The 24,775-nt window shown below is 38.2% G+C and overlaps 1 protein-coding gene across 2 annotated transcripts in view; it reads right to left on the bottom strand.

Moving 5' to 3' along the window:
* The window catches only part of ZNF609 (zinc finger protein 609), a 178,542-nt gene that overhangs the window by 23,486 nt on the left and 130,281 nt on the right, over positions 1-24,775 (bottom strand). For both annotated transcript variants that reach the window (XM_016141065.2, XM_036238383.1), the window contains exon 3: positions 23,041-23,266. In XM_016141065.2, the coding sequence (XP_015996551.2) occupies positions 23,041-23,266 (226 nt within the window). The remainder of the gene's footprint in view (positions 1-23,040; positions 23,267-24,775) is intronic.

Below are 24,775 nucleotides of genomic sequence, written 5' to 3'. Positions count from 1 at the left end.
AATAATAACTTTTGATTGATGTGCTAGGTCGCTTAATTCACCCATCTCCAATAGCTATTGCTCATCCACTATCTTCTAAATATGGTAAGAATGAAAGCATGGTTTTCAGCTTCTTTTTGTTATTTAATGGTTTCATTTTAGATAATTCCCATGCCCCGTAGCCATTCTTTGTTTAATATATACATTTTTTGTTGTATATATTTATATAAAATTTAGTTTTGATTTCATGTATTTTAATTTATAGATATGTATATATATTCATATATAGTATTATGTTATAGATCTCATTGTTTTTTTTTTCCCCCAACTTGGCACCATGTTGTTAAGAACCATTCATATTGCTGTACTGAATCAAACTCATAAGGTTATTTGTAATGTCTGTATCTATCATTCAGTAATCAATATTTGATGAGTTCCTATCAGTAGTTAAGGGCCATGGAGAAGCCCTGGTCCCTATCCCATCCTCAGGTATCTTATAATCCAGCTGGAACAGATAAAGACACAAAAAGATAATATGTTATCACGTAGCAGGTGATAAAGACAAAGTTTGGCTGAATGGCTCAGTAAACCGCACCTTACCATATCATGATGTAAAGAGATAGGAAGGATTGTGGTGTCTAGATTTACATGAACTGATATGGTGAAGTTGTAAAATAACATTTTAAACATTTCTACACTTTCCTCTAGATGGTGCTAGAGCAACCATATTGTCTGTAACTCCAGTTTCTTCCCAACATTATAGAGTAAGAGGTAATTTATGACTCATTAGCAACTTGAGGGCTCCTCTACCATTTATTGCCCTTTGGCTCAAAGTCTTGGACAGTGGGAAATTCTGGACATTGCCAAGAAATTAAAATCAAAGACAACTCAAATACCAATGTTTTCTCATCCAATCTACAAAAAGCTGTTAATTCAAAGCAATGTGCTATGTGTGTGTCGGTGGAGAAGTGGCGTTGAATAATTTACAGTCTCTGCTTCCAAGAAAATTTATAATCAATAATGAGGTAGAGTGGACAAAAACTGTTAATATAAAATGGAAGATATTATCACTAGCAATTCTTACCACTACTAATTAAAAAGATCACAGGGATGCATAAGGTAGGTGATATATATTCTAACCTGCCTAAGGAAATAAGGGGTTATTTGGACTTGAAGTAAGTTTTTAAAGATGGCCTTAAAATGAAATAATTGTTGGTCATACATAGAGCAGCTCCCCAAGACTCTGTTTATCAAGCATCTGGACCAGATGGAAGCCCTGTCTAGGCACAGCCATAAGTGTGCATTCTATAGACTTTCAGTATCTTAGGCAATATGTTATAACAACAGATGTGAACTGAACTCTAAGATTTCATGTTATGAGGTTATTTATTTATTTTTATTATGTTTTTAAAATTCTGAATAACTGAACTTCTAGTACACAAACAGTTGAGGATGGTGGTGATGGCAGTGGTTAATGAGAGAGTAGGTGAGAGAGCTAACACATAACAGGTGAATGGAAACAAACCAGCTTCTACTTCCTCCTGAAAAGGGGAGCATCTGTAGAAAACTAAGATGTTGGTGCCTGGAGAACACCTGTGAGAAACTTCTAACCAGGCCTTCTCCACCAGCTATCATTGCTAGAGCAGCATACAAATTTTCAGGTCATTTTATGTCCTTGCTGTGTCAAGAATGCTTTCTCCTCGTATAGTCCTCTTGACAGCTCCTGTCACAATCTTTCTTCTCCAAATGCTAATGATGAACTGGCTGGGGAACCCCCACACTGAACGGAAACTGAACTATTGCTCACTGCTCCTACCTAACCACTCATTATAGCAGGCACCTATTGCAGTTACCTGCTCTCCTAGTTAAAAATAGGCTGATGAAGAGCTGCTGTGGTCTGCTCAGCTGCCTTACTCAGAGTTACCCTTCAGAAAGAGCTGAAAACGGACTGAATTCTATAATTTAGCCCAACGTGCTCTCTTCAGTTCTCAATTATATGGCATCTGCTGATTTTATCATTAATAAGGCTCTTAATACACAGTATTTTGTAGTATAGTTACACGTATATGAAGATACTTCACTTATAAGATTTCCTGAGAGAGCTCCCATATGAAAAAGCAAACATGAGAAAACTCCAGAAATCTCAGGAAGCAAAGCTGCCTATTTGGCATTACATGGCAAAAATGTGACAAGGCATGACTTTTTTTTTCATTTCAGCCGATTTGAAAGTAAATAGGACTAGCTTTAGACAAAGTTGTTTCAGATGTTCTTTGAATTAGTAAAGGTTTACATTTCTAAAGTAACCAAATCCATCAATCTTTTTCTTTGTGATTTCTTCCATTTCTTTTATGCTTAGCTTTTTAACCTAGAAATTTGGATATTTACTTATGTATCATTTTAATCAAATGGCTTTACAAAAATCAAACAAACAAGTATGTACCTTTTAATAAATCTTAAATTTATATCCATGTACAAAATAAACTTTTTTACTAGTTTGGATTTTTATTATTTTTAAAATTTCTTATTAAGCTATAATTTACAAAATTATAATATTCTCAACCCAGTGTGGTTCACCAAATTTCTGGTAGTGTGCGTACATGCGTGTGTGCATGTGTATGTGTGTGCTGGGTTTCAGGGAAGGAGTGTTAGTAAGCCTAAATGACAACATCCTACACAGAAGTTTATGGTATTAAAATGCACTTATAAAGATTAGAATTTTTTTAAACCACAAATACAACTAACTGAGTCCTCTATTTTTGATGCTTCATTTAAAGTTACAACGATTCCACTTTTTCAAAATTCATCACAGGGTTAATATCAGCTATAAAAATGATATCCGCCATACACATATTTTATTTCACTGGGCTCACACTTAAAAGCCAATTTCTGAATTTTTTTCAACCAAAGCTGAAATCAGTTCAAATTTTTACCTTTTATTTATGTCTTGCTGCCAGACAAAAATTTGCTGTAGATTTTGCAATAAGCATCTATCTTCCTTTTCCCTATGAGATGAATCATCAGTAGCATCCTAGACCTTAACTGTTATCATACAATGAATCTGCCCAGTGAATTAAGATTTAGACTCCAAAATAATCCCACTAACATTGTGGAAGAGGTTGCCCAGATCCTAATGATACAAAAAGTAAAGATGCTTAGTATCGAACACAATGGATTAAATCCTTGGTTGCTTTCTCTGATTTGGGGGGTGGGTGGTGGTGTGGGAGTACGGGTGTGTACATTATTTCTGTGAAGCCTTGATGGCTTTCAAGATAATAGTTACCATTTATTGTGTTTAAGAATCTTCCATATGTTATCTGATATTCAATCCTCTCAACCACTCCCAAAGTATTATCATTCCCATTTTACAGATGAAAAAAGGAAAGCCTAGAGCAATGTGTTCCAATGTTTACATAGGTAAATAAGATGCGATGCAAAGCTAGGACCTGAATCCAAATCAGTCTGACTCTACACTAAAGCCTGTGTTTTTAACTATGCTGTCTTTCAAGATGAGGATACACTTTATTGGTTCTCAGCAGCTCACATTTCCAGGTGCGAAACACTAAATGGTTCATGTACTGTACTTGAGAATACAATTGTGGACTAGTGTGAAAGACATCAACATTTGTAGGCTTATTTTTTGGCTCAGATGCAGGTTATTGATTTTGTGTTTGACCTCTCTCTACCAGAAAAGAAAGAGAAGAAGCAATAAAGCTACATACTGGTGGCAAAGGGAAAGAAACAGAGCAGAAGAGGCAAGACACAAAAAGAAAATGTCAAAGAAAGCAAAAGGCAGCAAGGAGACAGAAACTCAAAAGTCCAAAGCTGCAAGGTTCTTTATTATGAAACTCATAATGTGCTTCCTTTGTCTGTATTTTATTGATAACATGAGAAACAAAGCTCAGTTCTCCAAGAACTGGAAAATTTCCTAAGTATCTTTTTTTAAGCCATTTTTTAAAAGGATGTTAACTAAATCATGATACATCCTTAACATTGAATAGTATGTGGCTACTTAAAATGTTATAGAAGACCATTTAATGTTATAAGAGAATGTTCATGAGATATTTCTCTATAAACAAAGAAGATTATAAATATACAGAGATGGGTCCCAATTTGTTAAAAATATAACAACAAAAATGTTATGTATAATATGACAAAATCATAACACTGTTTTTCCCCAGGTGATTTATGATTTTCTTCTTTGTAATTTATTATTTCTCCTTTTTCTTTGTTTCCTGGGATTTCAACAATAAAAAGTCGTTACTTTTTTTTGAACCATCATTACTATCTAGTTCTAAAACTTTTTCATCATCTGAAACAGAAATTCTGTAACCATTAAGCAATATCTCCCTATTCCCTCTGTCCCCTAGCTCACAGTCACTCTATTCTTTCTGTCTTTATACATTTATTTGGCTATTCTAGATTCCTTATATACGTGGAATCATACAATACTTATTCTATTGTGTCTGGTTTATTTCGCTTAGAATATTTTTTTCGAGGTTTATCCACATTGTAGCATGTATCAGAATTTCATTCTTTTTATTGCTAGTAATATTCTATTATAAGTATATACCACAATTTATTTATTCATTCATTTGTTGATGGGCACTGGGTTGTTTCCATCTTTTGGCTATTGTGAATAACACTGCTATGAATACTCATGTACAAGTTTTGTTTGAAAACCTATTTTTAATTCTTTAGGGCAACCTTTTTGGTACTAGGGACCAGGGCTCCTATGAGAATCTAATACCTGATGATCCGAGGCGAAGCTGAGGCGGTGATGCTAGCACTGGGGAGCGGCTGCAAATACAGATGAAGCTGTGCTCACTGGCCACCGTTCACCTCCTGCTGTGCAGCCTGGTTCCTAGCTGGCCACGGCCTATGTTTAACTTTTTGAGGAACCACCAAACTGTTTTCTGCAATGGCTGTAACATTTTCCATTCCCACCTGCAATCCACAAGGGTTCCAATTTTTCTACATCCTCTTTAACAGCTGTAACCTTCCTTTTTTTTTTTTTTTTTTTTTTTTTGATAATAGCCATCCTAGTAGGTATGCAGTGGTATCTCATCTCAGTTTTGATTTGCATTTCCCTTATGATTAATGATGCTGAGCATTTTTTCATGTGCTTATTGGTTGTTTGTATATCTTCTTTGACAAAATGTCTATGTAAGTCCTTTGCTTGGTTTTGATTAAGGTTGTTTGGTTTTTTACTGAGTTGTACAAGTTCTTTATATATTCTAGATATTAACTCCTTATCAGATATATGATTTGTAAATATTTTCTCCCATTTTGTGATTTGTCTTTCTTATTCTCTTGATAGTGTCTTTTGATGAACAAAGGTTTTAAATATTAATGAAATCTAATTTATCTACTTTTTTTTCTTTTGTTGCCTGAGCTTTTGGTCTCATATCCAAAAAACCAGGCATTATTCTTTAAACAGGTTTAAATAATGTATTTTTTAAAAAACATCAAAAGAAAAAATAGTTGCTAGTGGTGGGATAGAAAATGTAGGCGATATAGTTTATTGCCTCTCATTTTTAATTCAAAGTGCAGTTTAGCGTAGCTTAAAACAAAGATTTTTAAGGCATACCCATTCCTCCTACTACAAAATGATCTACTAGGGAATTTCTTGGTCCAAAGATAAGTATAAAAATCTTTCTACTTCAAAATTTCAACTTATCGAGTTTTGTTAAAAAAAAAAAAACAAAGCTACCAACTAGATCGAGAGCTCATCAATTTTGCCCACCATCTACAGATGGCATGTCAGATCATTTGCACAGTGTCTACTTTGGACTTAAAAACTAGTAGACTTAGCAACAGCCCTGTGGTACCAAATCATTTTATATGTTTCATGCAATTTACAACTGACCCCTAAGACTCAAATCTCAAGGCAGAAGGGATATATTCCCGGGTGTGTAAACACCAGTTCTATCATCTGTTATTTTCGAAAGACCCCTATTTCTTTTTCTTTGCTCTTTTCTTTTTTAAAAAGCTGTCACCTAAAAAAAACATTCCCTTGGAAGCTGTATTTCTTTAGCTTGATTAGAGAAATAAAAAGTGCTAATAAGCCTAATGTCCAGTGCTAATGGGAATAGTTAACAATATATAAGCTAATGGTTGTTGCTTACACTGTTTATTTACACTGGTGCCAAACCGTAGTTCGATTTAGTCCTGTCCTCTAGAAGTTGTACATACCTTTAGCTGTGTTCTCTGCTTTCCTGGTAAAGTCTTCTTTACTCTTCCCAAACCTCTTATATGGACCAAAGGTCCTTTTAGCTACCACTAAATGATCAAGAGCCTATTGATGGGCTCTGCCTGGTTCCAATTTCTTTTCGAAGGAGAATGACATACATGTTTGTCTACTGATGTTAGGAGTGGGGGCGCAAAAAGGAGGATGCATTCATAATAAATATCTCAACTCCCAGTCAATAGTAGTATCACGTTTTCTTGTTCTCTTTAGAAGATGGGGTGGAGAAAAAGACCACATTAAAGTAAATAAGCCATAGTTTCTGGAAACCTACAAGCATAGCTGCATCTTGGCCTGGAGCAGAAACCTGCAGGAAACTGGCTAGAACTGAGAGAGAAGGGAGTTCCAAGAGGATGCCTGTGAGGAAGGCTGGTTTGGAATTCTGAGTACAACTACCTCTGTGGAAACCCCAACTAGGGGAATGTAGTAATTGTTTACTTCCCACAGCTCAGCTCTGGTATATTATTATCTAATATTTAATCTTGCCGTGTGATTAGAGATTATGGAAATTTCTGAGCACTGTTTCTTCTAGGACAAAAGTTCAAACCAAAGATGTAGGTAAAGAGTTAACATAATCAGGAGTTCACAAGCATGAGTAGCCTCCAGATATGAAAATACTAGTGGGAATTAGGACCATCTGTGGTTCATCTACTAGTTAAGATTTTCCCAGCAAACTGGTTGTTCATCTGAAAGCCACTCTCTCCCCCCCTCCCTCCCCCGCTTCCAGGGGTTTGCCATGTAAGTAATGTCAGGATCTTTGGTAGAGTGCCATATTTCAGGGAAAAACCTAGCCCCAAATTTGTCTATTGCAGTGGAAATTACCAGAAAGAATGCTCTGCTATGCTCTAAATTCTTATATCCGATCAAACCTCATGCAGGCAGAACTCCAAATAGCTAACACCTCCAGGTTTTTGTCTCACTTACCCTGGCAATCCATTCATTTACAAGTCATGGATTTGACTGCAGGGAAGGATCAGATCATGTATGGGTCTTCCAAAACCAGAAACCCAAAGGTGGAAGAAATGTGGTTATTATTCCCTTCGACAGGATACTTCCAAAGAGAATCTATATTTCCCAGGAGCCCTTTATTAACATTCTAAGTGTAAATCTCTGAGGTTGCCCAAGAGAGCAATTCAGGATAAGGTCTTCTGCAGAAATGTTTGGAGCCTATGGAGCTATGGAGCATGGCCAGTGGTTCCCAAACTTTGCTGCACATTGAATGCACCTGGAGGTCTTTAACCACTACTGACATCTGGCTCCCACCTACAGACATTCTGATTTAATTTAATTGGGTGAGACCTGGCCTCAGGATTTTTAAAATTCCTACCCCCACATTCTAATGTGCATCAAATCTGAGAACCACTGCTATAGAAAATGGTGCCTTCACATTTTTCTGCCTTCAGTTCTGAGATTGACAGGAAACAAAAATCCTGAGCTCTTATTTCTGGGATCTTTTGGGGCTGAATGAGCCAAAGAATACACAAAGGTAACACCCATCATCCTGGAACCATTTCCACATGATTATGGTATTTTCTCTCCACAGAATTTCAGTATAATAGTGAGCTGAAAACATTATCAAGCAAGTATCAATTTGGGGAGTGGTTAGGTAGATCTGTTACTGCTATAACTATAAGCAGGAAAAAAATCTGGTATAGGGTAGAGATAGATGTAAGGCCAAAGTGGAACATTCGCCAATGTAAACCACTCCACCTCTAGGCTGTAGGGAGGCTAGGGAGAAACACTAAAGATCTGATACGGTCCCTCCTCCCATCTACAAGTTCCCACACCATGGAAACTCTGCATAAGCGCAACAAAGGCGGGTTCACCACACCCTTAAATCACACATCCTCCCTTTCCTCTTGCTGAGGTAACCACACACTGTACCCACAGTGGGAGGTGGTTCAGCAGAGGTCATCATGCCCTCAGCTGTCCAGCTGGAGTCCTTGTCTGAAAATCACTGGCAATACGAAGGATGGTATCATCTCAGTGGGACAGCTTTGAGGAAATACTTGCCTGGGGTTGAGATGGAATCGCACTTGTCCACAGTTTTACTACTTTATGACCTAGCAGGAAGAAGCAGGATAAGAACATGGCCAGGGGCTGGATTACATGAGGCACTTTTCCTTTCAGCCTTCTTTAGCAAGAGGCTGACAGATGCAGCTAACTGCTGAAACCTTTTTCTTTCTGTTAACCTCCACTTGACATTTTCAGGATTTGTTAACAGAGCAGAACTGAACACATTGTGGCTCGCAGTGCCAGGGAGAGGGGAAACAGTAATGTAAGGAGAGAAACAGTTGGGATCAGAGGGTAGATGCTCTTCTCTGCCCAGACTGGCTTTGGGAAGCAATGCCTCTCATTATTATATATAGTTCTACATTTCCTTCCTCTCTTTAACTTGTGACAATAATTATTCTGAAATTATTGATGGTCTCTGTTATGAGTTGAAGTGTGTCCCCCCAAAGGATATATCGAAGTCCTAACCTCAGAACCTCAGAATGTGACCTTATTTGGAAACAGGGTCTTTACAGAGGCAATCAAGTTAAAATGAAGTCATTTAAGTAGGCTCCAGTCCAACGACTGGTGTCCTAATAAAAAGGGGAAAACTGGACACAGTGGCAGACACACACACAGAGAAGAAGATGTGAAGGCACACAGCGAGAAGACAGCCATGTGACTGTAGTGATGGTATCTACAAGCCAAGAGAAACCAGGACTGCTGGCAAACACCCGAAGCTCGAAGAGGCAAGGAAAGATTCTCCCGTCCAACCATCAGAGAGAGAGCACAGCTCTGCCAACACCTTGATTTCTTACTTCTAGCCTCCAAAACTGTGAGACAATAAATTCGTTGTTTTAAGCCACCCAGTGTTTGGTACTTTGTTATAGCAGCCTTAGGAAAAGAATGCAGCCCCCAAAGCAGACCTAGTGCTGACTAAATCAGTCGGATTTTATCTTAACTAGCCTCAGTGAATTACTGCTGTTAGCCAAGGAGAATGTAGTCTGTGTCAGTGGGTCTCAAACAGCGTAGTGGAGAACAGTGGTGATGACAGAAAAACGTAATTTCTAGGGGAGCTGTTTCACAATAAACATGCCCAAGCTCCATCCCGCACCTGCTGATTCAGAATATGAGGAGTGGGGGATAGCTAACACATATTTTAAACAAGTTCTCCAAATGATATCACAGATTTGCTCTAATCGTCTTCCCTCCTTTCCCCAAACTGAGTAACACTAGCTTAAATAAAAAAGGATAAAACTTTGGGTCTTCCCCAAATTGATCTGTAGCTTTGATGTAATCTCAATCAAAATCTCAGAGTTTTTTTTTCATAAAAATTCACAAACTGATCCTAAAATTTATATGCAAAAGGCCAAGAATATCTAAGGCAATCTTGAAATACAAGCTAGAGGATTTCTATTACTAGATACTAAGACTTATAAAGTTATAGTTATTATAACAGTGTAGTATTGATGCAAGAGTAGACAAATGGATGAATGGAATAAAAGAGAGAGCCCTGAAATAACCCACACACAAGTCACTTGATTTATGACAAATGTGACATTGCAGTGCAGGGGGAGAAAGCATGGTCTTTTCAATAAGGTGCTGGGTCAATTAGGTATCCATATAAAAAAAAAAATAGAATCTTGACTCCCAACTCATACCCTAAAAAAAAAAAAAAAAAAAAATCAATTTCAGTTAGATAGTAGATCCAAATAAGAAGAGCAATAAAGTTCTCAGAATAAAATACAGGAAAATATCTTTTTTATCTTGGGAAAGGCAAAATTTCCTTAAATAGGACATTAACTAAAAGAAAAAAAAGAGATGAACTAGACCTTATAAAAATGATGACCATCCACTCATAAAATGGTGTTATTTTTATTTAATTATTTTTAAATTTATTGGGATGACATTGGTTACAAAATTATATAGGTTTCAAGAAAAGGCACTAAAGAAAAAACACAAGATATGGAATAGAGAATATTTACAGTACATATATCTGATAAAGTCCTCATAACCAGAATATACTAAGAACTCCTATATATCACTAAGAAAAAAACATACAATACAATCCAAAAAAATGGGTAAATGCACTTCATAAAAAAGATTTCCTGATGGCCAACAAGCAAAGGAAAAGATGCTCAATTTCATGGCTCATCATGAAAATGGATATTAATAACACAATGAGATACCAGCACACACTAAACAGAATGACAAAAATGAAAAAGACAAATAAGGTCAAATGTTGGCAAGGGGGCAGAGCAACTAGGAGTCTAACTGAAAATAGGAGTATAAATTGGTCCAGACACTTTAGCAAACTGGCCATTATCAATTAAAGCTGATCAATGCATACCTTATGACCCAGGAATTCCATTCCTAAGTATATATAGAATAGGAATGTATAAATATATTCCCCAAAAAGACATGTATAAGAATTTTTACAGCAGCATTTTTCACAACAGCCCCCAACTGCAACACAACCCAAATGCCCATTGACAGCTTAATAAATAAGTACTATTACATAGCAGTCCCTCCTTACCCACCAAGGCTCCCAGTGGATGCCTGAAACCACGGACAGAACCAAACTCTCTATATATGCTATGTTTTTTTCTATACATACATACCTATGATGAAGTTTAATTTGTAAATTAGGTATAGTAAGAGATTAATAACAAGAACAAATTATAAAATAGAACTAAAATGTATACTGAAATAAAAGTTATGTGAATGTATGAGCTCGCTCTCTCTCAAAATATCTTATTTAACAGATAGAAGATTCTTACCATAGATCTCAGCAACTTTTATTATGTCAAGAACTTATACCTTTTCATTCAAAGGAAGCACTTTACAGTTTGCTTCTCTTTGGCATATCTGAATTGCCAGCATCACTACTCTTGCAATTTGTAGCCATTATTAAGTAAAATAAGGGTAACTTGAACACAAGCACTGCGATACTGCAACAGTAGACCTGATAACTGAGACAGCTACTAAGTGACTAATGGGTGGGTAGTGCATGCAGTGCGGATACGCTGGAAAAAGGGATGATTCGCGTCCTGAGGAGGATGGAGCTGGACGACAGGAGATTTCATCATGCTACTCAGAATGGCGTGCAATTTAAAACTCATGAATTGTTTATTTATGGAATTTTCCATTTAATATTTTTGTACGGAAGTTAATTACAGGTAACTAAGGTGTGGAAACTGAAACTGTAGATGGAGGAGGGGGAGGTTAAACTGTATTTACATAATGGAAAACTATAAAATAACAAGAATAAACAAAGTACAACTACATGCAATAATATGGACGAATTTCACTGGCATATGTTGAACAGCTAGACATAAAAAAGTACATACTGTAATAGTTCTATTTATATAATGTTCAAAATAGTTAACACTAATCTATGATGTTAGCAGTTGGAATTTATCTTCTTGGGTGGGGGTTAGCTACTGGAGGGAGGTATGAAGGGTCTTCTGGGGTTCTGATAGTATTGCAGAACTCTAGCATTTACAGTATTTCTTCGTCTAGGCGTTAATATACAAAGTGTGTTCGCTTTGAAAATTCAGTGATCTGCATGCTCATGATTTGTGTGCATGCTTATGATTTGCATACATATTTATATTTATATTATTGTTCAGTCAGGCCTATTAACATAAAACCAAAACAAAACCTTGGGGTCTGTAACTCCTGTAAATCAGTGCCCAGTCTCCAGGGCGGCAGACCAGTCTAATATCTAATGCAACAGCACATGGGGGCTGGGGTGGGGGTTATTTCCCACTTTCTATATCTGTTCATTCTCCACTGATTCCAGATTCTGGGAGATTTTTTTATATAATAATTCTAAGTAGTAGGCTAAAAGCCGAAAAGCAGAGAGGAGCTTGGTAAATGGAAAGATGCACAGTATTTCAAGTGTATGGAATAATATGGGAAATTTTTCAAAAGATTGGATAATCAGAGTCAAATAAGGAGAAGGCAGGTTGTTCACTGAATTAGTTCAGGGTTAAAAGTTTCATTTGATTATGAGTTCAATAGGGGTAGAAATGATTTGATAGCAATCTTTTAGGCTTTTTAAAGATATCCTAAAGAGAAAATAGAGTACAACTTGTGGGAGGGGAGACTACTCAATTTCTCACCATAGCCTTTTTGTCATAGAGCTTGTTGCTATGGAGAAGGCCATGAAGGCAGCAACTAAGGGAAATAAAGGATGTGGCAGGAGCAAGTACAGGGACAGTAGATTAAACAAAAATTTCTTGAGCAATTAGCAAGTAGCAGGGCCTATAAATGACACACTTTCCAGTTTTCCCTAACTCCTACCCCTCTAAAAGTACATGGGTCTGGTTTGCCACTATAATTTAACTCAAATAGAGAAGGCTGAATGGGCCTAACAAAGCCTAAGCCTGGCAGACAAAACACAGGCCATTTAGCAATGCTGCCTCATGCCAGGGGAAATCAGCTACCTACCCACCCTATCCTGGGGAAATTATCTCCAGCTGCCTAAATTATAAAGTTGATGCCCTATGATTTCTTTGTTCTGTAAAGCCTGAGGGAGATGGGATAATGAAGTATCAGAAGAGGTGGAGAACAGAGTAGTCAGAGAGAAAAAAAGAGACAGACTGCGCGTGTGCGTGCGTGTTAGTTCTCACTGGTGTGTGTGTGTGTGTGTGTGTGTGTGTGAGAGAGAGAGAGAGAGAGAGAGAGAGAGAGAGAGAGAGAGAGAGACATCTCACTGGTATCATTAAGAGGCACCAGCAGTGACCTGGGAGCAAAGCTCTGCCTGAGCTAGTCTGAAACTACTGCTGTGGGAGAAAAGGCTAGTTGCCAAGTTTGTTAATAGCTTCTGCTCATCATGGTTACAGCAGCTTTATCAGCCAGGGCAGGGCCAGGACCTGTTTTAGCAGTGTAAGCACTGAGATGGAGGGTTCAACGACACCTTCCAGCAGACCCTGCCACAACTGAGGATTAAAAAAGACAGTTCCCTCTTCTGTTCCACATAGATGATCACAGAATTGTAAATATGAGAGCTGAAAGGACCACAGAGATAGGTAATCCAACCTCCTCATTTTACAAATGAGGAAACTAAGGCGCAGACCAGTTAAATGACATTATCAACAGGGTAAGAAAACATCAAAGCTCTCAAATAGGGCCTTTTTTTCTTGGAATCGTATGCCAAATTAGCTAAATTAGCTAGGGCTAGTGATTAGCCCGTTTATACCAGAACTATATTTATTGTCTAGGTATCATCAACCTTGGTACATACATAAGTAGCAAGAACGAAATTATTTGTTAAAGGAGGGCATTAGTAACAAATCAGGTCTGCTCTGAGCCCATCTGAGGGGGTTGTGCTATTGAAATATCAAAAGAATCTCATTTGAAACAACCATACCTATCTGGCAAGCCTGCTGCCTAGCCAACTATACAACCTGACTGTTTTGCTGGGAGGCAGGAAGGAGGTAGGCGAGAGAGCACAAAAGGACATCTCTCTCCCTTGGAGATTAGTTTATTTTGCAATTTGTAAAATGGAACTCAAAAGAGCCTGTAGCTGAAATTTCTCCTTAGGGCTTTACGATTTAAATATATGACAGTGGACAGATAACACAATCCACAAGGGTATATAAACACGTAACTGCCCTAAAGCATCCCCTAGGAGAAAGGTGCTAGGTGGAAAGAATGTGTTGGCTGTTGTTTGGTGTGGGGGAAGGGTGGGAGAAAGTAAGTATTGATTTCCCTAGTGTTTTCTTTGTGTGGCTGCTGTTGCCATGTGGTGGTCTGTTGCTATGAAGATTTGTGGTGCCAGACAATGGCTGCTAGGCTCTTTATGACTGTGCTATTGGTAGAACAGTTTCTGTGGGAGCCAGGCTAGTAAGCAAATGGCTAAGCAATGGAGAAAGCTTGGTCTCTGAGAACCATCCCTCTCCAGGTAAGCTAAGCGCTGCCTGAGGCAAGACTGAAGGTGAAACAGTGTTAATTATATACAGCCAAGGAAAAAGAAAAACCAGTACCTGGATACCAGCTTACCTTTCCAATATCAACATCCAAAATTAGATATGTCACAGTTCACACACATACTTTCTCACATCAGAATCACACAGAATAACCAAGGTTATAACTCCCAAGGTTACTATTTCCATGAAGAAGATTAATGGACAGCCCCTTCCTTTTAGTGAGAAAGATAGAGACCCACAGCCGGGATCTGCATTCAGACGAGAATGCAGAACAGCTGAGGCAGGTTCTCAGCGGAGCTACTACAGGCAAACTAACTTCCTGCTAAGCAAAACCACTGCCTATTACTCTGATAATGAGTAAACTGCTACCCGCAGACCAAAGCACGGGGCTCAACCACAGAGTTTGAAGCAGGGCCAAATGCTGTCCCAGGTAACAAGAGCCAGAGTACACAGAAATCACCCTGGGGCTGTGTAGATGACAGCTATTTACCCACCCTCTTCATTCTCCCACACAATTGCTCTTCTTTCCATCTCAGAGTACATATACACTTTTAAATTATACATAATTTAAAGATCACCTAGCTCGTATGCTGCCCAAAAGAGTAAACCACTGGCTTACATGTGACTATTTAAATAAATTTTAAAATTCAATTCCTTTGTTCCATGTGCCACATTTTAGGTGCTCAATATCACATGTGACTAGACTACCATTTTGGACAGACTATTTCTAACACAAAAAGTTCTACTGGACAGTGAAATCTAGCCCAAGCACCCTGGCCCAATTAGAAATCTAAGGAGAAGAGACTTACCCAAGATCATGTAGCTAGCTAAAGGTACAATCTGTTCTTGAATCCAACTTTCCTGACTCTAGTTCAAAGACAGTTGTTTTGTACTACTGTGACTTTTAAGGCACCATTATTCTCTGAAACAGTTCTCAGATAGTTCCAGACACTTCTAGTTGTGTGAACAAAAATGATGTGGAGATGGAGATGTAAACCTTTTTATGTTTGCTTGTGCACGTATATGATAAAATCTTTACCAAGGGCAAAAAAATGGAAAACTCCCTCCTTTCCACCAAATCATTAAGCTAGAATTAAGCTTTAGAAGATAGGCCAAGCTCATCATACCCTCTTGCATACAAGGGAGCTGCACTCACTTCAGCTTCAAAGACATGGTCTTATAACATTATGACTTCTGTCTTTCTGTTATTCTGGAAAAAGAAGACCAGAATAATTTCAGAAATGTTATGAGAAATTTCTAGGTGGAGTGGGAAGGTAAACCTAGATAAATGATTATCAAACTTTTTTTTTGGCGGTAGCATCCTATTCAAATATAGTTTTACAAAGGAGCCTAACATATAAATCACTCAAGGGGAGAAAGGACTGCTCTGAGTTGCATCTGGTGGGGTAGCAGATGTGGAGGCTGGGCCCTAGCCACTCGGCACCCCTCACTCTTTATGACTGTTTCTGAGGTTCCTCCATGCTCAAGTTCCTCAGAGTGTAACTTCAAACCATTTCCTCCGAAAAGATCTGAAAGTTCTATTTCTGACTTATCATTTCAAAAGACTGGTGGTGAAAGCCACCGTTTAAAAAAAAGGAAAAGAAAAGCAAGTACTTTACAAAATCCCTCATTATTTTTAGTCAATACATAGCAAATGATTCCCAGAGAGGTTACCAAAAAATTGCCATTTTCGCCTACATGCTTGAAACACATGGGTACAAGGCACGGTCAATATTATTAATCAAATATTTACTAATTATTTTACTTTCTGTATAAACACTGAACTAGTCCTTGGGGAAATAAAATGATATATAAAATGCAGTTCTCTGCCTCAGCCATCTTATAGTCTAATAAGGGAGAAAAGACACACAGGAATCCTGGGTGGAAACAAATAGGGTCTACCTTTTATTTATGTCACTGTAATCCTGGAAGGAGAGGAGAAAGAGGGAGGTGCAGAAAAAAACCTGAACTAATAATGGTTGAAGACTCCCAAAATTTAGAAAAGACATATATACAGATTCAAGAAGCTAAGTGAACCCCGAAATAGGAATAAATCCTGCAAAACCCACATTGGACACATCACACATCATAATCGAAATATGGAAAATGATGAAAAAACTTTGAAAGCAACTAGGGGAAAATGACATTTACTTATAGCAGGACAATCATTTAAGTGATGGTATATTTCTCAGAAAGCATGGAGGCTAAAAGGAAATGGATATTTTTAAAGTACTGGAAAAAAAAATGTAAACCTAGATGTCTGTATTCAGAAAAAAATCTTTTAGGAATAAGACATTCTCAAAAATTACTAGCCAGGGAACATGCTCTAAAACAATTACTCAACAAGCCTCCTCAGAAAGAAGGGAAACAATGGACTCAGGAGAAAAGGAGTGAAGGAAGGGCAACAGAAGTGTATGTATATGTGTAACTATAATAAACTATTCTCTTGAGTTCTTCAAAGTATATATGATGATTGAAAGGGAAAACTTTTTTTTTTTAAGTTGTCTGATAGGGTTTTTTCAATGTATTAGATGTAATACACAAGACCAGGTGTTGCTAAACTTTTCCAGTAAAAGACCATATACTAAATATTTTTGGCTTTGCAAGTCATATGGTCTCTATTGTAATACTCTGCCACTTTAGTGCAAAAGTGGCTAAAAATACGTGAAATGGGTGTGACTGCATTCCAATAAAACTTTACATAGGGACATTAAAATATGGATTCACATAATTTTTACATCACACAGTAGTCTTGTTCTGAATTTTTTCCCCAACCATTAAAAAACACTGCCTGTTTTTGTATGGCCTATAGGCCATATGAAAACAAGTGATGGGCACGCCAAGGCAATTACAACATAAAGAAGGGAAGGGAAGGTAAAGGGGATGACACGGTGGTAAGATTTCTACATTCCACTTGAGGTGGTAAAAAATACTAATTTTAAGTAGATTGTGAAAAGTTAAGTATATACTGCAATCCCTAGAGTAATGACTTAAAAAGTATATCAAGAGATGATGAATGAAGAGTTAGAGATAATTAGGGAGGTTTGAGCCTAGAAAATTGGTAGGACGGAAATGTAGGTGACGAAGGTAAGTGTAATGAAGAAAAAGAGAGAAGGAAAGAGAACCAAAATATTAGGAGAAAGATGATTATTGTTTTTTAAACATTTTAAAAATCGGCTTCTGCTGATGTTCAAAACAGCAGGATAAAATAGGATTAGGCAAAGGGTCAAATCTAGAGATAAAACTTAGGAATTGTTTATAAAAGGAAAACAGCTGAAGCCATGAATATATAAGACTACATTTACTAAAAAGAAGGCTGCAGAGGTAACAACTTTTGGGAGTTATAATGTATAAAGGCTTTGCAGAGAAGAGACAGAGCCTGCTAACTGCTTCCTTTTATTCCCCTTAGTATGAACCTCTATTTTGTGTGGGGAAGCAATGTATCCAGCTAAAAAGCTACATTTCCTTGCATTCCTTGCAGAAGGGATAGCCAATGAGATGTAGGCAGAAGTCTTAAGGTGTGGCTTCTGGGAAAGCTTGTCAAAGGGAAACATTTAGGTGGGAGGCAGATTCTGTTTTACTCTTCTCACCTATAAAGTAAATGTGATGGCTTGAGCTACATTAGCAATTTCGCAATAAAGAATTAACTTGAAAGACTCCAGAACGCTGATTACATTGTGAAGCCATCATAGCAGCCCTAGACTGCCTATCTTCAGAATCTTCTTACATTAAATCATTATTACTTCATCTTCTGTTCCTAAAGGCCAAATCCTATTTTAACTCAATGTTTCCTCAACTTTCTCCACTATGGCACAGATAGTAAATGAAAATTATGTTGTGGATAAGGCTGCTTGTCTAGGGGGAAAGGGAGAGGGGCCCCAGCTGCAGCAGGCCCCTGCTGGAGGCCAACAGGACAGAAGTTACCATGTTTAAGCATCCTGAAACCTATGTGGAATTTCAAGAAATGAGATTTAAGGGAGTGTCATATGACAAAGGTAAGGGAGGAGAGTTTTAAGAATAAAGAAACAGAGCTTCTAAAAGTTTAGGAAGGACTGAAAGACCTTTGGAAAACAAATGATCGTTGGTATGAGAAATATTTCAAACAGTGACAGAAGAAATCCCATGGCAAGATGTTATATGATATTGGGCAGGTAAAAAGAGACTGGAAACAGCAATAGCAAGTAGTTAAGAAAAGAGGAAAATCAGTAGGTTCAAAGGGGTAGCAAGGATAAGGAAAATCTTTTCACTGTAAGGAAGTATTACAGAGGAGGAAGAGTTTAAATAGAAGAGGAAAGAATGAATATGAAGAAAGAACAGATAAAATTCATGGTATAAAGAAAGTCTAAAATAATCATGAGAATAAGGGAAGAAAAAAATAATGGGATAAGAAAAACAGATTTTAAGACAAGAGGGAAACTGGGGGATTTAGGTATGTATCTGTGATCTTATTTTAAAAAGAGCAGGAAAGGAGAATGAATTGGGCTAATGAATCTTTAGAATGAAATAAGTATTGGGGAATGTGAATGTGACAGGGAGATTAAGAAACTGCTTAACTGTATTGCGAGCTGAGCTTATGTCAGCCAACATGTACTTGCATCGAAACAGCTGGGTTCTATGAATTCTTCTGCTTGTCAGTCTAGGATCAGTTGAAAAATGAGAGAAAGATTTCCTGAGTTGATAAGGTGGTTTCATTTTTCTGATGAAACGAATCTAAATAATGAGTGTATAATGAACTTTCATTATTGCTATTAATATTTTTCAGTTTTCATCCTAATGACTGATATATCAAACTGTTCATTTTTAAGATGTCATAGTGGACTAATACTGGATCTGTGCTGATTCTAAGGTTGAAGTCACAGATTCTTATAATTTAAAAGCTGGATAGGTCCTTACTGGTCACTTAGTTCAAGAGATGAGGTAACTAAGTCCCAAAGAAGTTAAGGAACTTGTCCAAGGTCGCAATAATAGTGGCAGAGGTACAGAGGTCTCTTGATTTTTGCTTCAGTGCTCTTTCCACTATACCACAAATTCTTCTAGAAGGCACAGTGCCAAAGTAAAAGACATCGCTAGTGATAGCCTTCCACTTAGTGATGTGGTCTAAAAAGGAGAACCTATAGCAACTCCTGGAATTCTTACCTAAGTTAGCCATGCTTTTCTTTAAAACACCACAGAAGCTAACAAGCAATTTTGCTTCGACAAAAGAATATGGCCTGCCATAAGGCCTTTAATACATTGTTTCCAGGACCCTGGGTTAAGGTAAGTCTTATGAACCAGGAAGGGACTCGGAACTTGATATTCTGATTTGAAGTGAGGTGGGACAAAGTGAAATCAGGTGGAATCAGACCTCTGCATACGTGCTAAGAATATACCTCAAAAAGCCAAGGAAATCATTCCAGGTTACACTTGGGTCCTAAGGTTGAGCCTAGCTAAGGAGGATCTTTGTTGGCTGAATTGTGGCTAAGGAGGATCTTTGCAGTGTTGGCTGAATTGTGAGCAGCCTAAACAAAAGATGGAATCTGCAGGAATTTTAAAATGCCTCCAAGGCAAGGTGTACAGTGAGAGCTAGGGAAGAAAGGAGCAACCCTGCAGTACAGGTAAGCAAAGAAACCTCTAAAAATTGAGGCCATGATCTCTACACCTGTTCTCAGCAAGGTGGCTCAATTCTACAAGGATCGTGAGGTCCTCTGAGAACAGAGGCCAGGCATTCACAGCTTCTCTCGAAGCCGTAAGGTTTTTTCCATTTGAAGATAATGGTTTGTTGGGCAAAGAGAAAGACATAAGTACAAAGCGTCCAGTAGCAAACAAAAAGCCTAGAAAGCTGGAAGAATTTTTTTTTTAAAGTATCCGTATATAGTTCTAATTACTAACTTGAGTACTGACTCCGTATCCTAGACCTTGTAGATCTACAGAGAATGAGCTTTGCAGGAAATCTATTACCTGAAGATGATAAGGAATATGAACCAACTCTGATCCCAATTCAGACCTTTGCCAACTGACAGTTCAGGTGAAGGCCCTCTGGGATGGCCAGAAAGCAGAGGATGTAATTGCAGAATCCTCTTTTCCCTTAGGATGGGAGGAAGGAAGAAGTGGGGAAGGAGGAAGAGGGGAAGCGGGAGGGGAAAAGTGAGGTGGAGGGGGACTGGGAGAAGGAGGAAGAGGAGGAGGAGGAGAAAGAAAGATAGATAGAAAAGAGAGGTACTAAACCCTAAAACACAATATGGTTAAGTGGGATAAAGTATGGTATTAAACATAGGAGAACTAAAATCTTAAGAGACTTAAATAAATGAGAGTGATCTCAAACCTGGTGAAAGTAGTATTTATTCTGAATTTCAGAGAAGGTATAAAATTTTGGAAAGTATCTGACATGGCTTCTAAGTTCAAACAATATTATAGGACCTATTAGATATATATTAACATAGCTCCAGGAATGACAATGACATAATTGCAAGCATTCATTCATTAAAATAAATATTTTTGAGAGCCTACAACACGTATCAGGTGTTAAGTGCCAGAGATACAACGGTGAGCAAAACAGAATTCCTGAGCTCATAGAACTTCTAAAACAGTGGAAGAGATACACATGAGTAGAAAATTACAATTACAGGTAATCCCTGATTAATGATGGTCTGACTTATGAGTTTTCAACTTTATGACTGTGCAAAAGCCATAAGCATTCAGTAGATAAGTAGAAACTTTGAATTTTGATCTTTTCCTGAGGTAGTAATATGCTATATGATACTCTCTTATGATGCTGAGCAGCAGCAGCAGCAGCAGCAGCAGCAGCAGCAGCAGCAGCAGCAGCAGCAGCAGCAGATTTTGCCCAAATCCAGGCTAATGTATGTGTTCTGAGCATGTTTAAGGTAGGCTAGGCTCAGCTATGATGTTCAGTAGGGTAGGTATATTAAATGCATTTTCCACTTCCTATATTTTCAACTTACAATGGTTTTATCAAAACATAACCCCGCTGTAAGTAGAAGAGCATCTGTATATGTAAAATTGTAAATTGTAATGAATGCTGTGAAACAAAGTACAGGCTCTATTGAAAGTATATAATGAGGACATGGTAATAAGGCTGCCAGTGACAACTAGAGAGCCTTTCAAAGCAAATTTACAAAAAAAAAAAAGAAAGAAAGAAAGAAAGAAAGAAATCTGTGCTAATGTCCACCGGCAAGAAGGAAGAACTTGGATCCTCAGATAAAAAGGAATCCACTGTTCTCAGGAGAGTAAAAGGTTGGCCTCACTCTCTTGCTAAGTTTTCATCAGGTTCACATACATGAAAAGCATCTCGCCCTTGGAGAAAATTCATCAGCATAAAATGTGTAGAATAAATAGGCAGGAAATTGATGTCTTCTATCTTCAATATATTGAGGCAACAGGCCACGAAGATTGCTTGGTGGCACAGAGCTGTGGTTTGGATAAGTTTGTCATCCCAACAGACACTATAGCTATTCAGATGTTTGGCCACAGGCAGATGACATTGTAAAAATCAGAGAGAGCCACTTGTGATTTCCAGACTGTATTTTATACATAGAATCCAGAGTCAACCTCTAGGCTCAAGCCCTCTCTCTACTGTCTCTGCATCAGTTTCTAACACAACAGGATTTTTTTTTTTGTGTGTGTGTGTGTGTGCATTATCATCTCAGGCACACAATAAAACCTCATCAGCAATGTTATTCTGAAAGCTGAAGCTTTACAATATATATCTAATGACAAGAGAGCCCAAAATACAGAATTCTTAACCTATATGATGTCATTTCTGACTACATGGTAGACTTTAAATAAATACTAAATCACAACAAAATATTCAGAGGAACAGACTTTTGTCTGAATGACCAGAATGAAACGCCTGAGTTTCCACAGGCGGACTGACAAGATAGCTTATGATAATCAGAGATAATGAGCTGTGCTCTTCGGGGCCTCTAAACTCCTCAGAGTGGCGACACTTTGAAAGTCTGGTTACTGATGCAGAGACATGATGGGACTCTGAGGCCCAGCCTCTCTAACCACACATACTTTGACAAGGACTTTAATTTTTTATAAAAAGAATTTATTTGCTAAAATCAAATTGCCACAGACGGTACCAAAGGATCTGAAATACCTGGTTAAGTCCCTTTGCACTCTTATTTTTTCAGGTTTATGAACTTCTAAAATAGAAGAAATTCTGTTCTCAGGGGCAAATAGAACATACAAGAAGTCTGGATGGTAGCCTTGGGCAGCAGCACCCTACAGGGAGCCAACTGCTTAGTGGATGCCCGAAAACAAGACCATGTAAACATTTCCCCGCTGCCTAGGCCTATAAAATCTGTACTAAGTGACAGATGCATGAAGTGGCGTGGGTGGCTGGGCAATAATGAGGCAACCAGTGAGAAAGAGCTGGCTGCACCTCCAGGTGTTAAAAAAGGCAAGAGCTGCACATTCAATGAGCCAACACTAAGCCAGCTTAAGAGTGACTATTTTCCATTTCCTTGACTCCCACAGCTGCCCTTTTATTACTTTTTCTCTTTAAGCCCAAAAATTCATTTATATTTGTATTCTCTCAAATAAAATGATAGAAAAAAGTATGGAGAATACAGACACAGTTTGCAATACCTGGCCAACACCTGTCAAATGACTGCTTAAGTACCAAGGCCTACACTGTTGAATAAGCTATGAAGGAGAGATAATTAAAACAAACAACAAACAAACAAACACGCATACACACAAATAAAAAGACTGGCAATAAGCTGGACGATCTTATTAAGAAGGTTGCTGTAACCCTCTGGGTGGGAATCTCCAGCAGACTACGGTCACTTGAGACTCCTAATAAATACTTGGTATTATTTACAACAATAAGCTCCTGCTGATAGAAGCAGATTGAGAAGGGATGGCAAAACCACACAATGGACTTACCATCTTCTGTTTCCTGCCACACGATGCCCTCGAGGTTGACGCTCGTCCCAGGTTCACAGGGGCCCAGGCACTCGGGCTCGGTGGCTAGAGCCACATCACATGTGTTGACCCCAACTGATCGGGTACGAACCATAATCTGTTCACAGGGGGATGAGATGTCATTACTGACCACTGGCACCAAAAGGTGCAGCGGTAGCACCGCTGGTGTGGAGCCAGGGGACTCCATCTGTGGGGGAAGAGAAAGTAGTAGCTGAGTTACAAGGAGAACATTTAGAGGAAATACTGTCTCTGTATTTAATCTAGTCCTACATCCTTTCCTGCCAGTGTGTGGAAGCCTTTTAATATAAGATTTTGATCCTTTCAAGTTCTAGCTCATGATACGACTACAAATCTAGTGGTTCAGAAGAGTGCACTCTGTGCTAAGAGAAGCTCTATTTCTTATTAACAATTTCCATGTAAACTGCACTTGGCTAAAAGTATATTAAAAAATCTTGTCTCATTTAAAAATCTCTAGTGAAAGAGAATCGGGGCCAGGTTTCAATAGTAACAGCATGTAGACTGATGAGAAAGAAAAGGAACAGCTTTTGAGCCATGTTCTACTGATGCCGCTATGCTTCCCAACAGTCTCTCATTCAACAAATAATACATTACCCAGGTATAAAATCCAAGAATATGGGTGGGGACAAAGAAAGGGAGAAATAGCCAGATCCTAGGAATGGTACTTTAAGAAGACTGGAGCTTTAATTCATCTTTTGCTGGAAGGAAATCTATTTAAAAGTGAAACAGGAGAGCTGGGAGCAACCTGATCAGGGTTTCTGTTGTTAAGAGAAACTGGTTAATGAGAATGGCATTTTGGAGTGTGACTCTAACGTTAACAGGAGGTGGTGCAGCCCACAGATGAAGTTGACTGTGCACGCTCAGACAGAATAGTCAAACACAAGGACCATCAATCTACCTCCAACTCCAGAACCTCTCACAAGAACACAATTACTTACATTCCAAGAAGAATGCAACACATCTAGAGTTAAAAGAAAAGCTGTAGTAAAGAGGGTAATAATCCTGTAACTCTTTAAATCTTAGCATTTATCAGGTTGACAAAGTACTAGCTCTGAGTCTATAGTGCCCAAATTCTAACTGAACATAGTATCTTGCGTATGCAAAGGCACTCAATACACACTTACTGATCTTCCCTGAAGATTAAGTAGGATATCATTCAGCAGACCTAGGAAATGAGAGTCAAGGATCAGGACCCTCTTACCCTTGTAAAAGGCTCTCTTAGTCCAGGTTGAATATACTCCTTCGACAGACTTATGTTCGGAGAGAGCCACACGTTGAACCCATAACAAGCTGCTGGACAGCTCTGTAACAGAACTCTGGCTTTGGAATAGTTTACTGCATGACCACCGCTCTGCCTATAACCCACTTACCTCCTTTTCAACATATACATGTATTTCAACAAATACACACATACCTCCTGGCCTCGAATACTAATCTAGAAGCTGAGGTCTGGGTATTGCATCCATTCTCTGCAGTTAGCTCTGACATCTTGGATTAGAAGTCACTGCTATTTGCAGATCATCACTGTCAGAGTCCACAGAATGCTAAAACACTGATTCGGATTAATTCTAGTCCCTGAAAAGCTGCCAAAACATTATCCTTATCTGCCTGTTGTCACACACACACACCCTGTACTTCCCTAACTCTGCTTTTTTCATAAAATGAAAGTGGAAGCCTG

Source organism: Rousettus aegyptiacus, unplaced genomic scaffold (genome assembly GCF_014176215.1).
Source record: "Rousettus aegyptiacus isolate mRouAeg1 unplaced genomic scaffold, mRouAeg1.p scaffold_m13_p_3, whole genome shotgun sequence".
Lineage (NCBI taxonomy): Eukaryota > Metazoa > Chordata > Mammalia > Chiroptera > Pteropodidae > Rousettus > Rousettus aegyptiacus.
This window is presented reverse-complemented; position numbering and strand designations above follow the sequence as displayed.